At 43.4% G+C, this 16,042-nt stretch overlaps 1 protein-coding gene across 1 annotated transcript in view; it reads left to right on the forward strand.

Annotated features, from left to right (window-relative positions):
- LOC115462551 (dynactin subunit 1-like) overlaps positions 1 to 16,042 on the forward strand; it is a 277,665-nt gene that overhangs the window by 137,482 nt on the left and 124,141 nt on the right. Inside the window, exon 8 of the mRNA XM_030192544.1 lies at positions 10,332 to 10,529. Within this exon, the coding sequence (XP_030048404.1) occupies positions 10,332 to 10,529 (198 nt within the window). The remainder of the gene's footprint in view (positions 1 to 10,331; positions 10,530 to 16,042) is intronic.

Here is a 16,042-nt window from a genome sequence, read left to right on the forward strand (position 1 = left end):
TCCTCTTAAAAGAGGACATATGGTATTCCTAACAAGGGGGCGAGTGCAGTTGAGGTATACTATATAGTGTGATGATCCCAGGCTGTTCTGGTCTCGGATCCTCAATGCTCTGGGCCTAGTGTCTCTATAGGCCAGTGAGACAAACTTGCCAAGGCCTTATTAAGCAGTCACTCTACTTAGAGCCTCATATACAGCAGAACCACACTAAACCTTTTCCAAATCAAAAAACTTTAATGTTTCTTAACAAAACTATTGTCATGACCATATCACTAACTTGGGGCTCTTTCTTTTCCTGGTGACAAACGTAAATAGGTAACTCCTTATTTCCCCCTTTTAATTCCTGTTTTACATGAATTCCAGTCCAGATTTACTGACACACCAAGTGCACACATAGAGCAGTGACTTAATACAAAGTCTATTTGCTGAAATTGCAGTCTCCCTTTTCCATTACTGCTTAGCTTTCACAGACCTTCCTTATTAATTATGCACTCCTACTTTATATTTCTTTTACAGCCTTTTACAACTGCAGAGGTACCCTTAAGCTTTACCTCTCTTATCACTTCCCTTCTAGAATCTGAATAAGAGCAAATGTCACCAAACTAGAACCAAATCTTCCTATGAAGCAAACTCACAGGTGGTTTCCTGCATTCCTGTTCCTGGAATGGTTTTCATCTTTCACCCACAGACTTTTAAATACCTTAGGGGTCCTTTTACTAAGGTGTGTGGGGAAAAATGGCCTGCGCTAGTGTAGGCGCGTGTTTTGGATGCACCAAGGTCCATTTTTCAGCATGCCTGTAAAAAAGGCCTTTTTGGGGGGCCGAAAATGGATGTGCGGCAAAATAAAAATTAGTGCGCGTCCATGTTGGGCCTGAGACCTTACCGCCACCCATTGACTTAGAGGTAAGATCTCACATGCTAACTGGGTAGTAATCATCAGCGCACGTATACTGCCAATTACAACCCAGTTAGCGCCATGTGGCAGAAAATAAAAAATATTTTTCACCACACGTATCGGATACGCGTAAAAAATGGAATTACCGTCCAGGGCACACGGTAGCCAGGTGGTAGTTCCAAATTGACGTGCATTTGAACACACGTAGGCACTTATGCGCCTTTGTAAAAGGGCCTCTTAATCTCCTTAAGCTGCTGAAGGCAAACCGCTTCACCTTCTTCAGACTCCCAGCTACCTATTGTAGAGACCATGGACATAGCTACCATTGAGTGAGCCTGGCAAAATGTCTAGGGCTGCCCAATGGTAGGGGCTGCATGGTTTCACCTTACCCCCACCCCTCCCCCCCACCCCCACCCCCCACCCTGCAACCAGGTCTGGCATTGCATCAGCTACCCCTCCCCTAGTCTGGTATCCTCCAGCTCTTCCCCACTAGTCCTCGACATGCGGCAGAGAAAGTGCTGAAACCTGTCTCACTGACTAGCAGAGTCTTTATTGTGCATGTCCTATGGGTGGAATGCAGCAGAGAAAAGGCCTTGCCAGCCAGAGAGGCAGCTTTCAGCGCTCTCTCTCTCTCTCACACATCAAGGACTGGCGGGGGAGCTAGAGCAATGCTGGACAGGAAGAGGTATTCCAGGCATGGGCAGGGGGGCAGGGGTGGAGAGATCCCGAACTGGCCAGTGAGGGGGGGCAGGGGGGGGAAAGATGCTGGACTTAAGGGGGGAGTAGAGGGAAAAGAGAGAGACCTGGAACAAAGAGGAGGGGGAAGAAGGGATAGATGCTGGACTGTGGGGAGGAGCGGAGAGAGAGACTGGACCGGGGGGGGGGGGTCATGGAATTGATATACCACCTTTTTGTGGAACAACGAAGAGAGAGGAACAGATGCTGGACCAGGGAGGGAGATATGCCAGGCCACAGAGGGTGGGGGTAAGGGACTGCAGAATGAAGGGAACAGAGAAGCTCGACAGGACACAGAAGAGGTGGGACAGGGACACAGAAATGAGATAACTTGGGGGGAGCATAGGGACAGGAATACAGAAGGGAGATGCTGAACATGATGGATTGAGACACATAGAAAAGATGAATGCTGGACATAGGGGCAGGATACCCTGGAGAGAGTTGAGAAAAACAGAGCAAAGCAGAAGAGAAATATTAGAACCAAGCAAAGCCAGACAACAAAGAAAAGTATTTTTTTCTGAATTTATTCATTGTAATATGTCAGCTTTGGGAAATGTGCATCCTCCCTCTCTGTTGCCCCCCCCCCCCGGTCCCAACTACCTTGGAAGCAATGGTGTTATAGGGGGCCCATCTCAATTTTTCCACCCAGGGTCCATTCAGTACCAGCTACACCACTGGTGGAGACCAAACAACTCCCCAGGTTCATCTGCCTATGCCTAGGAAAACAAGCAAGGAGAGGGAACCTTGCTACAGTGGCTAATCACCTCTCTCTTGGGGAAATCCTTCCTCCTTTCCCCATATGCTGTGTGCCCTAGCTGTGTCCCTTGTGAAAGACAAAATCTTCTTTTAAATTCTCCTCATAACATGAGATGGGTTAGTAATCAAGCACCTAGGAGCTTGCTAATTAGCCTTCCTCCCAAGTTCCTCAACCACCTGCCCCATCCCAACTCCAGCCCTACTGCCTGCTGGGAAATGCAGTCCATCTTTCTCAAATAAACTTATTCTTTACATTTCCTTATATGTAAGGAGTGGGAGTTAACCCTAACTTTCTCACATGAAAAGTGCTTCCTAGTTGCTTGTCACAGTAGGCAGAACAAGATGGGGCATTGGGATAATAGATGTCTGTCTAAACTAAAGGCATATTATATGTACAGTTGATTAAGATATGTGGAACTGGTCTAAGTTACAGGTTGTGCAGCAAACTAGTCCAGATGTGGAGTGAGTGGAAAGTCAGTCACCACATCTATTAAAATCTTGGAAGAAGAGCCAAGCTTTCATCTGCTTACTGAAGTAGAGGTAGTCATGAGAGTGGCAATACCCCTCTGAGAATGAGTTTCAATATAGGGGCTACTCCTGAGAAGGCTCGCTGGTGGGTTTCACATTGTGCAATTTCTTTTGATGAGGGTACAGATAGTGATGCTCCTTGAGAGGGTCTTAATTGTCTCAAAGGTCTGTAGAGGGCTATCTTATTCTTTAAGTACTCTCATCCATTTTGTCTGTGGACATTGAAAATCAAACAAATCTGGTCCTGTAAAGTACTGGTAATCAGTGTAGTTTTTCTTGTAAGGGTACAATGTGGTCATGCCTTTCAGACCTTTATCAGTTGTGCTCAGCATTCTGAATTATTTGGAGCTGGTGCACTTTTTAGTTTGATCAATGTACAGGGCATTACAGTAATCCAGCTGTGACGGTATCATGACATGGATCACTGTGGTCAGACTTGTCCATTTAGTATACGGAGAGAGATTTCATAGTTGCCACAGATGATAGAAATACTTTTTGGGAGAAAAAATTGATGTCTGTTTGTCTTTTTCTCATTATGGATGGCGGACTTTTTGCTTTTGTAATTGTTCCTTCTACCATTGACTCAATAAAGATATTATAAAAAAAAAAAAAAATACTTTTTAATGGTTGGTTGAATTTGCGGGAACAAAGTAAGTGGTGAATCTGGAAGCATCTCAAGATTCCTGACCTGAGATTTTAGGGGGAGTTCATACTTCCCAAAATATATTTTGAAGTCAGGTACCTTTTTTGTATTGCTTTTTGTTTTGTTTCTTGTAATTTCTTTATGGTTTTGATTTCCTTATCTCTGTTATAAGATGTAATTAATTAAATAAAAGAAAAAGTGAATTCCATAAAAATGTGTTTTGTGCATTGCCATTTTTCCATGACTATCAAAGAGATTAGTATTGTAGAATCTCTCTAATGTCACTTTCTCTTTCTCTTGTTGTCTTCTTCTCATATATAAAGGAGGCAAACAGTGAGATAAAACAGCAGCAAAAGTTGGCAGTTTTGTAGGGTGCCCATGGTCCTATGGTGTAGGGTGCCCACAAAGAGGAGTCAGTAAAAATAAGAGGTCATAGTGTCGCTCTATAAATCTGATTAGACTTCATTCAGAGTAATTTCATAAGTCACTGTTCTACATTCTCAAATAAGCACTTATTAAATGGTCAGAGGGCTATGCACATAAAAGTACATTTACTTTTAGGCAATATACTCAAACGACATTTCTGGGGACAGAGAATAGGTGGAAAATGGCAGGATCCACACTCAAGTATTTATTTTCTGATCAAATTTATTTATTGAAAACAGTTCAACACAACTAGCACGTGTACAGATTCATACCAGCATATATGTGGCACAAAGTTCCTCTTGCTTTGGAGCAGGTATAACTTTGTGGAAGAGCTTTTGGAGAAGCTATTTTATATTGGCACATACAGCAGACACATACATTAAAGAAAGATATGGACAGAATGGAGTCATTTCAAAGTACAGCTACTAAAATGATCAATGGTCTTCACCTTAAGACATATTGAGAAAGATTTGTCCTAATATGTTTAGCCTGAACAAACGGGGGATATGGCAAAAGCTTTCAAATACCAAGAAGGAGTAAATATGTACAAGACTGTCCTTTTTCAAAGGTGGAAATGCTCAAGAATGAGAGATTATGAGATAAAGGTGAAAGAGGAGTTATCTGAAGAAATATTTTCTTCCTGAAAGGGATAGAAGATATGTGGAACAGTTTTTCACTGAGTGGAAGTGAAAACTAGAAAGCTTCAGATTTCAAGAGCATGTGTAAATCACAGAGATATCTTTATAAATGGTAGAAAATTTTAAAAACTAAGAGTCAATTAAGGCCTGCAGTAGGTAACGTGGAGGGGCATTTTCGAAAGGGACGTCCAAATTTTGATGAGGACGTCCTCACAAAACGTCCCAATCCAGGGGCAGGGAAACACGTATTTTTGAAACAAGATGGACGCCCATCTTTTGTTTTGCAGGAGATGGGATATAATATCCATTTTAAATGGTTAATCAAAACATAATTACATCTGTGTAGAGGTCTGTGAACCCGAGTAGCCCTGTATTTTCTTAACCACCTAACATTTCTCATACTAGGTTAATTAGTATTGCTCTATACAGAGCTGCCAGTGCATGTGGTCCTAGGAGGAATTTGCTACAGAAATGAAACTTTATAATTCTGAAATACAGAAATGTGTTTGAGTCCTCATTGATGTGACCTATTGAGCATGAGAGAGTGAGGAAAAATGTTCAGTGGGAATGAGAGGATTTGTTTTCTTCATTTTTAACTGTAGGTGAGTCCCCCCTAATTTCTGAGGAACATTACAATATCATTATAAATCTAATAGTTTTTCCAGCTATATTGTCAAGACTTTAGAATTTTCCCCATTCAGTCCTATGGTGTAGAGCTACATCAGAATTTTAGAGCCGTAGTTTTCAACCCACAATGAATATGCATGAGAGAGATTTGCATACCAAGAAGGTAGTGCATGCATATCCTTACATATTCATTGTGGATATCCTAAAACCTGACTGACCAGGTGGTCCCTGAAGACTGGTTGAAAACCACTGTTCCATTACATAGCTTTCCACTATTCCAGAACCTGTAGGATAGTTGTGTCCATCAACCAGCGGGTGGAGATAGAAAACTAAAAAAATGAGCTGAAATATATCTCTCTTGGCATCCAGTCTAGCTCCTCAGGGTTTTCTATCTTCAGCAGGTGTATGATCACACTTTTCAGCCTCTGGTTCTGAGTGATTTGCTCCTGATCCAGTTAGTCAACTGGTCCTTAGTTGAGTTTTGTGGGTGGCTTGAGTCTGCAGAGTCATATCTGGAAGTCTTCAGATCCCTGTTTGTGGTGCCTGACAAATTTACTTCTTTCCTCCCTTTACATCTTCCCTGTTTCTTGTGGATCTCTCCTTTTCCAGCACAACTTAAAAAAAATAGAAAGGAGAAGGAAAGAAGTTTGCTAGAGAGCATGGAACAGAGTACCAGTCCTGAGCCTCTCTCATCTGTGATAAGACTTGTGGAGACTGTGAGCTTGGAGGGGAGTTTCACTCGGAACCACTTGGAGGGCTCCAAGTTCTACTTGGTGCAGGAGAGGGATCCTGCTTGGGACATGTTGAGCTGCACATGTTACAGTTGAGGTGAATGGTGACTCCCATGGAGGCGGTTAAGCGGTGTTCCCACTATGAGGCCTGCAAGCCAGGAATCCCATGGGACGCAGAGGAAATGGTCGGCGGCAGCATCCGAATATGCCAGGATCTTTGGGCTCTCCATCAGGGCCGGTGCGCAGTTTGATGCAGGAGAGCACAGGAATGGGATCTTTGTTTTCTCCGGAGTTAATATTGCTCTTACACCAGGCCTATTTACTGAAGCAGGGGCAGTCAGAGTTGCTGCAAGGTGCTTCAGTTTCTTACCCCGCTGCCCCTCCAGCTCCTAAGAGATCTCATTTACACCTCCAGGGGTGGGCAAATGAGGCTATCTCTGCTTCTCCCTCCTTATCTGATGAGGCCTCGGTCTGTTCAGAGGAGCCATCGGTGAAGGAGCCATTAGAGGAGGGAGATCTCCTTCCTGAGGAGAAGGATGGTCCAAACTTACCGAGAGGTTGTTTCATAAAGAAGAGCTCAGTACTCTTATTTCTGAGGCACTGGAGGTGCTTTCCATTGAGGAGACTTCTGCTTCAGCATCAGGAGTTCCGTCTTCATCGATCATGAGGGGACTTAGTCTTTCTAAAGCCTTCTCGATGCATCCAGATATCCAGGACCTGATTACAGCAGAATGGGTCTCACTGGATGCAGGGCTGAGAATGGGAAAAGCCATGGCTCACCTATACCCGTTAGTATTGGAGTAGAAAGATAAATTGCAGCTTCCCAGGGTGGGCTCCCTGGTTACGGAAGTGACTAGGAAGATCACCTTGCCAGTGGAAGGGGGCATTGCCCTAAAAGACCTACAGGATAGGAAGCTAGAAGGCTTGCTGATACAGGCCTTTGAAGTGGCCTCTTTGGCCTTCAAATGACAGTGTGCATCTCATTCATGGCAAGAGCATGCCTGAAGTGGCATCAGTGGTCGGCAACACAAGACAGGCTCCATAACATCCAGCTGGAAGCAGGGTTGACCTATTTATGACAAGTTATGGGTTACAGCCCACAGTATGTCTTTGGCCATTATGGCATGTTGGCAACTCTGGTTGCGGCATTGGGCAGCAGATGCAGCATCAAAGTCATATCTGGTTAAACTGCCCTTTCAGGGCAAGTGGGTATTTGGAGAAGATCTCAGTAACTTGGTGAAAGAACTGAGGGAAACTAAGTCACAGCAGTTGCCAGAGGTTAAGCCAAAAACCTGTAGTCGTCCATTTTCAGTGGGCTCTTGATCTTGATTTGGAGACAGCAGAGGTTACCGGCCTGGTCATCAGCAGTATGCTTTCAGGCACACCAATCTTCCTTTTGTAAGGACAGAAGTCCTCATCTCAGTCAGCTAGAGCATCCAATGCCTCCAGAGCTTCACAATGATGTGAGGCTGATCCACTCTTCCCTTCCTCCAGTGGGAGGACATCTTCAGGAGTTTCAAGAGGAATGAGCCAAAATCACATCAGACCAGTTGGATCTGGAAATTCTTACAGAAGGTTACAAGTTGGAATTCTCCTGCCCAGTTGCTCCTCTCTTCTTGCAGTCTCCATGTTAACTACTACTACTACTACGTATCATTTCTCAAGCGCTACTAAACATACACAGCACTGAAACATGGCCCGTGTAGGGTCAGAACAATTTACTCATTTTGTGGGTCAGGACTGTGCATGTTTTTGGTATTTTGTTCAAGAATAAAGTATTTTGAGAAACCTTTTTGGACAGTCATCCTTGGAACATCACCCTTCCACTCCTTTTGGTTTCTCTTTGTTTGCTGTGGAAAACTGCTGTTCCTTCTCTCCTTTTTTGGCCTTTTTTGGTAAAGAGAGGCTTAGCCTTATGGCTTCCAAGCCCACAGTTGCTAGATGGCTGAAGGAGACTATCGCGTCAGCTTATTTGTTTGTGAGGAAGGAGGCTCCCAAGGCCTTGTGGGCTCATTCTATGAGGTGTACAGCAACATCCTGAGCAGAGACTACCTTACTGTCTCAGGCAGATATTTGCAAGGCTGCGATTTGGTTGACACTGCGTACCTTTGCCAAGCACCACAGGGTGGATGTTGCAGCATGCTCAGAAGCCAGAGTTGGGGCATCGGTTCTCAGGGCGCTGATGCCAGGATCCCACCCACTCTAGGGATTGCTTTTGAAAATCCCACAGTTTCTGGAATAGTTGGAAACTACATAATGGAAAGAGAAATTAGATCTTATCTGATCATTTTCTTTCCATTAGTCCATCCCACTATTCCAGAGGTCCACCCAAGGTTTCTGAGATGTTTAGTCGGTGCAAAGTAATGGGACAAATAATATGCTTCCTGCATATCTCTTGTTCTCTACAAGTTGTCCAGAAATGAGAGAAATCCACATATGTTTACTCAGCTGATTAGTGTTAGGTTAGCGAGTTGTTTAAGGTTGTTGTGTTTGTTCTGAGTTTCTCCTTATTGCTTGTCTTCATAAATTCTGAGTAGCTGGACTGGATGACAAGTGACATATGTCTCAGCTCAGTTTTCAGTTCTCTATTTCCACCTGCTTGGTCGATGGACACAACTATCCCACAGGTTCTGGAATAGTGGGAAGGATTAATGGTAAGAAAATTATCATCTAAGACCTAATGTCTCCTTTTAGAGCATATTTAAATGATGCAGTGTGAGCAAGCATTTTTGGCTTTTTCCTCTTACTCTGGCATGAAGGTGAGGGATTGGCAGTGAGTTCTTTAACCTATGCAGATAGTTCATGAGAACAACCCTGTGAGTCAGAAAAGGAGTGATTACTTTCATATATATTGTAAAGAAGTTGCTAATGTAATAATACATGAGTCAAAGTAGGGCCCAGTCTACTTACTTGAATATCAGAGGTGTATGGGGGGGAGTTAGGAGGGTGAGCTATACAGGGCCGCCAAAGTGGGGGGCAGGGGGGCAAGATTCGCTGCACCTGTCCTCCAAAGAGGGCCCAGCGCCAGCGATCAAAAGAGACTGCTCTGCCAGCCATAGGTCCTTCTTTCTGGCACATCCTGCCTTTGCAGAAACAGGAAGTTACTTCACAGAAGGCAGGACACAGCAGGAAGAAGAACCTATAGCTGGTAGAACATTCTCGTTTGCTGCTGCGGGAGGGGGTGGCTGTGGCAGTGGGGGGGGGGGGGGGGGGGGACAAGCAGCGGGGGGGGGGGGGCATGCGGTGGTGTGAAGTCGGGGCCCTGAAGATTGTTTGCCTTGGGCCCAGCTTTGTCTATCAATGGCCCTGGAGCTATACAGGGTCTGTGAACTGAGTTTTTGAACACACAATCTGGTTGGTCGCATTCAAACTCAATGTGATTTCTCGACTGTAAATTTTTCTAAGTCCTGAATTTTAATGCTTTGAGTTCATTCTTAAATAATATAGGAAGAGATGCATGTAAGTGGTAGCAGTTTTATTTTCCTCAGAATTAAGTGAGTTCCATTGTCTGCTTTTTAAATAACCAAAGTATAGTGAGACACCAATATGTTCTTTCCTTTGAGTATAAGGTAGGGAGTGTTCTGGGTCCTTGGTCCAGAAGAATCTCTCTTTGATGTGATGCAGTAGGGGATTGTACCCCAACAAGTGGAGGGCCAGCTACAAAACCTTTAATGTTGATTTCATTTTGCATTGTTATTTTCATCCAAATTGAATTTCAGGGCAGTTTAAAATGGTAAGCTCTTTTGAGCAGGGACTGTCTCCTTGTGTCAGGTGTTCAGCGCTGCGTGCGTCTGGTAGCGCTATACAAATGCTAATAATAATAATAATAACACTGTGGCTAGTATGTCAGCAACACCTGCCTATACATGTTGCCTTTTTAAATGGCCTGGTCATAGCAGCCGGTGCTCTGGGTGCTTGAGCACCTCCAATATTGAACAACTCTGTTGGGTTTAACACCCCCAATAATTTTGAAAAGTTGGCTCCTTATGTTCTGAGGTGAAGGACAGTATTATGACTATTATTACATTTGCAGTTTACTTTCCTGAGTTTCAGTCTGTCAAGTGACATACCCAACATCAAAGAGTCCATGGCAGAGCAGGGATTTCAGCTCACATTTCTGAAGATTTTGTGATAGTTCTATACTTTAATAGCTAGATTTCATCCTTACGCATTCATTTGGCACTATTCCCATTGGGATGGTTTAATCTTCCCTTATTTGCTAACTAAATGCAGGTTGAACAATAGCAGTAAAAGGGTAGCTCTCAATGGCCATGGTGAAGTCTAGGCTTAAAAATAAGTGTTTTAAAAAGTCAACTGAATGCCTGATCTCTCTCTCTTAAAATCTTGCTTTGTAGCCTGCACGACCATCTAGCTCTGCAGCCTCCAGTGGGACAGCGGGAGCTTCTGGGTCTGCTTCTGCATCATGTGGCGAAATCAGCAGCAGTGAGCCCAGCACACCTGCTCAGACTCCTTTAGCTGCTCCAATCATTCCTTCTCCGTCCTCTGCCTTGACATCACCTGTAGCTCCTCTCCCTGGTCCTATACCCAGTAAGGTAAGGAGCGGATGTACTATTTGGTGTTTGGGAGAATATATTTAAGTCTGTCTTTTTTTCTTATTTGTCTCAAGGAAAACTTTTATGGATATCCACTGACTTCTTGATCATGTTCATGAAAGAGTTTTTAGGTAGTGTACCTGAATGTTGAACTGGTTGAGTGGAAGGCGTCAGAGGGTAGTGGTAAATGGAGCTCATTATGAGGAAAAGGATGTTACCAGTGGTGTTATGCAAGGATCGGTTCTTAGGCTGGTTTTTTAAAACATTTTTGTAAGCGATTCTGCTGAAGGGCTGTCCAGTAAGGTTTGCCGCTTTGCAGATGATACCAAAATCTGCAGTAGGGTAGCACCCATGATGGTGTGGATAACATGAGGAAAGACTTAGCAAAGCTAGAGGAATGGTCTGGAATTTGGCAACTTAGATTTAATGCTTAAAAAAAAAGCAGAGTCATGCATTTAAGCTGCAAAAATCCAAGGGAACGGTACAGTTTAGGGGGTGAAGAACTTTTGTGCACGAAAGAGGAGCAGGACTTAGATGTGATTATGAAGTGGTCAAACAGGTAGAAAAGGTGACGCTGAAAGATAGAAGGATGCTTGAGTGCATTGAGAGAGGAATGGCCAGTAGGAAAAAGGTGGTGATGATGCCCTTGTATAAGACTCTGGTGAGACCATATTTAGAATATGGTATACAATTCTGGAGGCCACACCTTCACCATAAAGAGTATAGGGACAGACTTAAAGATCTCAATATGTATTCTTTGGAAGAAAGACGGGAAAAGGGAGATATGATAGAGATATTTAAATACCTGTGTGGCATAAATGCACAGGAACCGAGTCTCTTTCAATTGAAAGGAAGCTCAGGAACGAGGGGGCATAGGATGAAGGTGAAAGGGGATAGACTCAGAAGTAACCTGAGGAAATACTTCTTCATGGAAAGAGTGGTGAATTTATGGAATGGCCTCCCGGTGGGAGTGGTGGAGACAAAAACAGTATCTGAATTCAAGAGACCTTGGGACAAGTTCATAGGATCTCTATGAGAGTGATAGGGAGAGTAGATGGTATGGATGGGGCAGACTGGATGGGCCATATGGTCTTTATCTGCCTACATTTTTCTATCTTATTTGGAGATACTACTAAAACAGGTGTGAGCTAAATCTAAATAAATAAATAAATAACTTATCAGATCAGACGTGTTATATATTGTTGAGATGCAAGTTAATAGATTTTTAATGTAGCTGACAATATTTTCCCACTGAAAATATACATGTGGCCCCTGTCCTGTTATGGAGATAAAAAATGGGGGGGGGGGGGGCTGAAATTCTATAAATTGACACCAAGATGTAGGTGGGGTACTCCTAGCGCCAATTCTATAACAGCTTCAGGGCGCACCAAAGCTGTCATAGAATATTAGCCCAAAGCCACATTAAGTACTCAGGAAGGAGTGCAGCTGAGAACAAATTAAGGCAGATTGCTGGGCCTTGTGCAGCTACATCTCCTGCCTTTGTGTTTTCGGCTGCTGCCACCATCCCACAACACAACTTCTGGATTCTTATGACACACTAGTGTGTTGTTCTGGTTGAGAATCAGTGCTCTACATTGATAGTGTTTGGCTGTAATCTAGCTATCCCATATCACATGCCTACGATACCTTGTCAGCACCAGTGCACATAAACTACAGGGTATTCAGACATATCTTCTATGTTTCACTCAATTCCATTAAGGAAATATTACTTTTTTGTATCTTGTATTTATTTGAACATTTTTGATAAAAGTATCACACAAAAGTTCAATAATACACAAAGAGAAATTGCATGTGTAATTAGCAACAGCAAAAAACTGAAAAGACAACAGGAGCAAGGGTGAAAAGCTTGCAAAGAGGCAAATAAATGTTTGCTTAAAAAAAGAATATGGGGTGAGGCAAATATGAACAGGAAGTCAGTGTCTGAAAGGTGTCAGGGTGCGGCGGCTAAAAAAGCCAACAGGATGCTAGGAATTATTAGGAAAGGGATGCAAAATAAGACCAAGAATATTATAATGCCTCTGTATCGCTCCATGGTGCAGTCTCACCTTGAGTATTGTGTTCAATTCTGTTCGCCATATCTCAAAAAAGATATAGCGGAATTAGAAGAGGATCAAAGAAGAGGGACCAAAATGATAAAGAAGATGGGACTCCTCCCATATGAGGAAAAGCTAAAGAGGTTAGGGCTCTTCAGCTTGGAAAAGAGACGGCATAGGGGGGATATGATTGTGGTCTACAAAATCCTGAGTGGTGTACAACAGGTAGAAGTGAACTGATTTTTCACTCTTTCAAAAAGTATAAAGACTGGGGGTCACTCAATGAAATTAAACGGAAATACTTTTAAAACAAATAGAAGGAAATATTTTTTCATGGAAAGAATAGTTAAGCTCTAGAACTTGCTGCTGTAGGATGTGTTAGCAGTAGTTAACGTATCTGGGTTTAAAAAAGGTTTGGCCAAGCTCCTGGAGGAAAAGTCCATAGTCCACTATTGACATAGATATGGGGAAGCCACTGCTTGCCCTGAGTTTGGTAGAATGGAACGTAGCTGCCGTTTGAGTTTCTGCCAGGTACTTGTGACCTGGATTGGCCACTATTGGAAACAGGATACTAGGCTAGATGGACCATTGGTCTGGCCCAGTATGGCTGTTCTTATGTTCTTATGTTAATGTAACATCTGAGGACTTAAAAGTTCAAGTATGGATAATATTTATTATAGTCTTAAAGGAACTAGGCTAATTCATGTTGTAGAACGGATTATGAATAATATTGCTCTATCTATTTTGGATATATATGTGTTTCTAGAATCTTCCCAATACAATATTGAGACTCGTGCTAATTTATTAATTACTTTTCATATAGAATCACAAAAGCAAGCTATTTTGAAATTGTATTTTGCTAAGAAGAATGTTCTTTTTGTGAACAGAGAATTAATGTTTTCTGTGATGTGACCAGACCTACAGTGGTGGAAATAAGTATTTGATCCCTTGCTGATTTTGTAAGTTTGCCCACTGACAAAGACATGAGCAGCCCATAATTGAAGGGTAGGTTATTGGTAACAGTGAGAGATAGCACATCACAAATTAAATCCGGAAAATCACATTGTGGAAAGTATATGAATTTATTTGCATTCTGCAGAGGGAAATAAGTATTTAATCCCTCTGGCAAACAAGACCTAATACTTGGTGGCAAAACCCTTGTTGGCAAGCACAGCGGTCAGACGTCTTCTGTAGTTGATGATGAGGTTTGCACACATGTCAGGAGGAATTTTGGTCCACTCCTCTTTGCAGATCATCTCTAAATCATTAAGAGTTCTGGGCTGTCGCTTGGCAACTCGCAGCTTCAGCTCCCTCCATAAGTTTTCAATGGGATTAAGGTCTGGTGACTGGCTAGGCCACTCCATGACCCTAATGTGCTTCTTCCTGAGCCACTCCTTTGTTGCCTTGGCTGTATGTTTGGGTCATTGTCGTGCTGGAAGACCCAGCCACGACCCATTTTTAAGGCCCTGGCGGAGGGAAGGAGGTTGTCACTCAGAATTGTACGGTACATGGCCCCATCCATTCTCCCATTGATGCGGTGAAGTAGTCCTGTGCCCTTAGCAGAGAAACACCCCCAAAACATAACATTTCCACCTCCATGCTTGACAGTGGGGACGGTGTTCTTTGGGTCATAGGCAGCATTTCTCTTCCTCCAAACACGGCGAGTTGAGTTCATGCCAAAGAGCTCAATTTTTGTCTCATCTGACCACAGCACCTTCTCCCAATCACTCTCGGCATCATCCAGGTGTTCACTGGCAAACTTCAGACGGGCCGTCACATGTGCCTTCCGGAGCAGGGGGACCTTGCGGGCACTGCAGGATTGCAATCCGTTATGTCGTAATGTGTTACCAATGGTTTTCGTGGTGACAGTGGTCCCAGCTGCCTTGAGATCATTGACAAGTTCCCCCCTTGTAGTTGTAGGCTGATTTCTAACCTTCCTCATGATCAAGGATACCCCACGAGGTGAGATTTTGCGTGGAGCCCCAGATCTTTGTCGATTGACAGTCATTTTGTACTTCTTCCATTTTCTTACTATGGCACCAACAGTTGTCTCCTTCTCGCCCAGCGTCTTACTGATGGTTTTGTAGCCCATTCCAGCCTTGTGCAGGTGTATGATCTTGTCCCTGACATCCTTAGACAGCTCCTTGCTCTTGGCCATTTTGTAGAGGTTAGAGTCTGACTGATTCACTGAGTCTGTGGACAGGTGTCTTTCATACAGGTGACCATTGCCGACAGCTGTCTGTCATGCAGGTAACGAGTTGATTTGGAGCATCTACCTGGTCTGTAGGGGCCAGATCTCTTACTGGTTGGTGGGGGATCAAATACTTATTTCCCTCTGCAGAATGCAAATAAATTCATATACTTTCCACAATGTGATTTTCCGGATTTAATTTGTGATGTGCTATCTCTCACTGTTACCAATAACCTACCCTTCAATTATGGGCTGCTCATGTCTTTGTCAGTGGGCAAACTTACAAAATCAGCAAGGGATCAAATACTTATTTCCACCACTGTACTTTAAACCTAAAGTTTTGGCCTGGACTACATTCTTTTTAATGTTTCTTTGTTTGATGTGAAAATTAGATATTTTTTTTTTGCTTATTTTGCTTTTCTGTTCTACTAACGTGGAGGCATATTTTCCAAAAACTTAGACTTACAAAGTTACATAGAGGGACATTTTGGATAGTGCATCTAAGTCGGACTTTGGGCATTTTGAGCTAAACGTACCAAATCTGAATAGGAAGTATTCCCATTTTCGAAAAAAAAGAAAAATGTGTATCTTTTTTTTGAAAATACCATTTCAAACAAGGTTTTGTACTTTGAACATTTATCTGTTTATACCATTTTCTAACAAAACCCGCATAAGTAAAAAACGCACAAAATAAAACCACTGGGTTGTAGGAGGGGCCAGCATTATTAGCAGACTGGTCCCCCAGACATCCCAGGAGAGCAATGGGGCACCCTAGGGAGCACTGCCGTGGACGTCATATAAATGCTCCCAAGTGCTCATCTCACTGTTGCCCCATTATCTTGTCTGTTGAGCCCTCCAAGGCCTAGCCAAAACCCACTACCCCCAACTGTACACCACTACAGTAACCTTTATGGGTGAAGGGGGCACCTGTATGTGGGTACAGTGGGTTTCTGGTGAGTTTTGGAGGGCTCACAGTTTCCACCAGAAGTGTAACAGGTAGGGGGAGGTATGAGCCTGGGTCCACCGGTCTACAGTGCACTGCACCCACCACTACACCACTCCAGGGACTTGCATTCTGCTCTGAGTCTGTCATAGAGGCTGCTGAGTACTATTTTTATTCACATTTTTGTGGGGTGGGAGGGAGTCAGTGACCACTGGGGGAGTAAGGAGGGGTCATCCCTGAATCTCTCCAGTGGTCATCTGGTCATTTAGGGCACTTTTTGTGGTGTATTCATTTGAAAAACAAGTCTAGATGTTTTCATCCTAGA

This window comes from Microcaecilia unicolor, chromosome 2, assembly GCF_901765095.1.
Source record: "Microcaecilia unicolor chromosome 2, aMicUni1.1, whole genome shotgun sequence".
In the NCBI taxonomy this organism is placed as follows: Eukaryota; Metazoa; Chordata; class Amphibia; order Gymnophiona; family Siphonopidae; genus Microcaecilia; species Microcaecilia unicolor.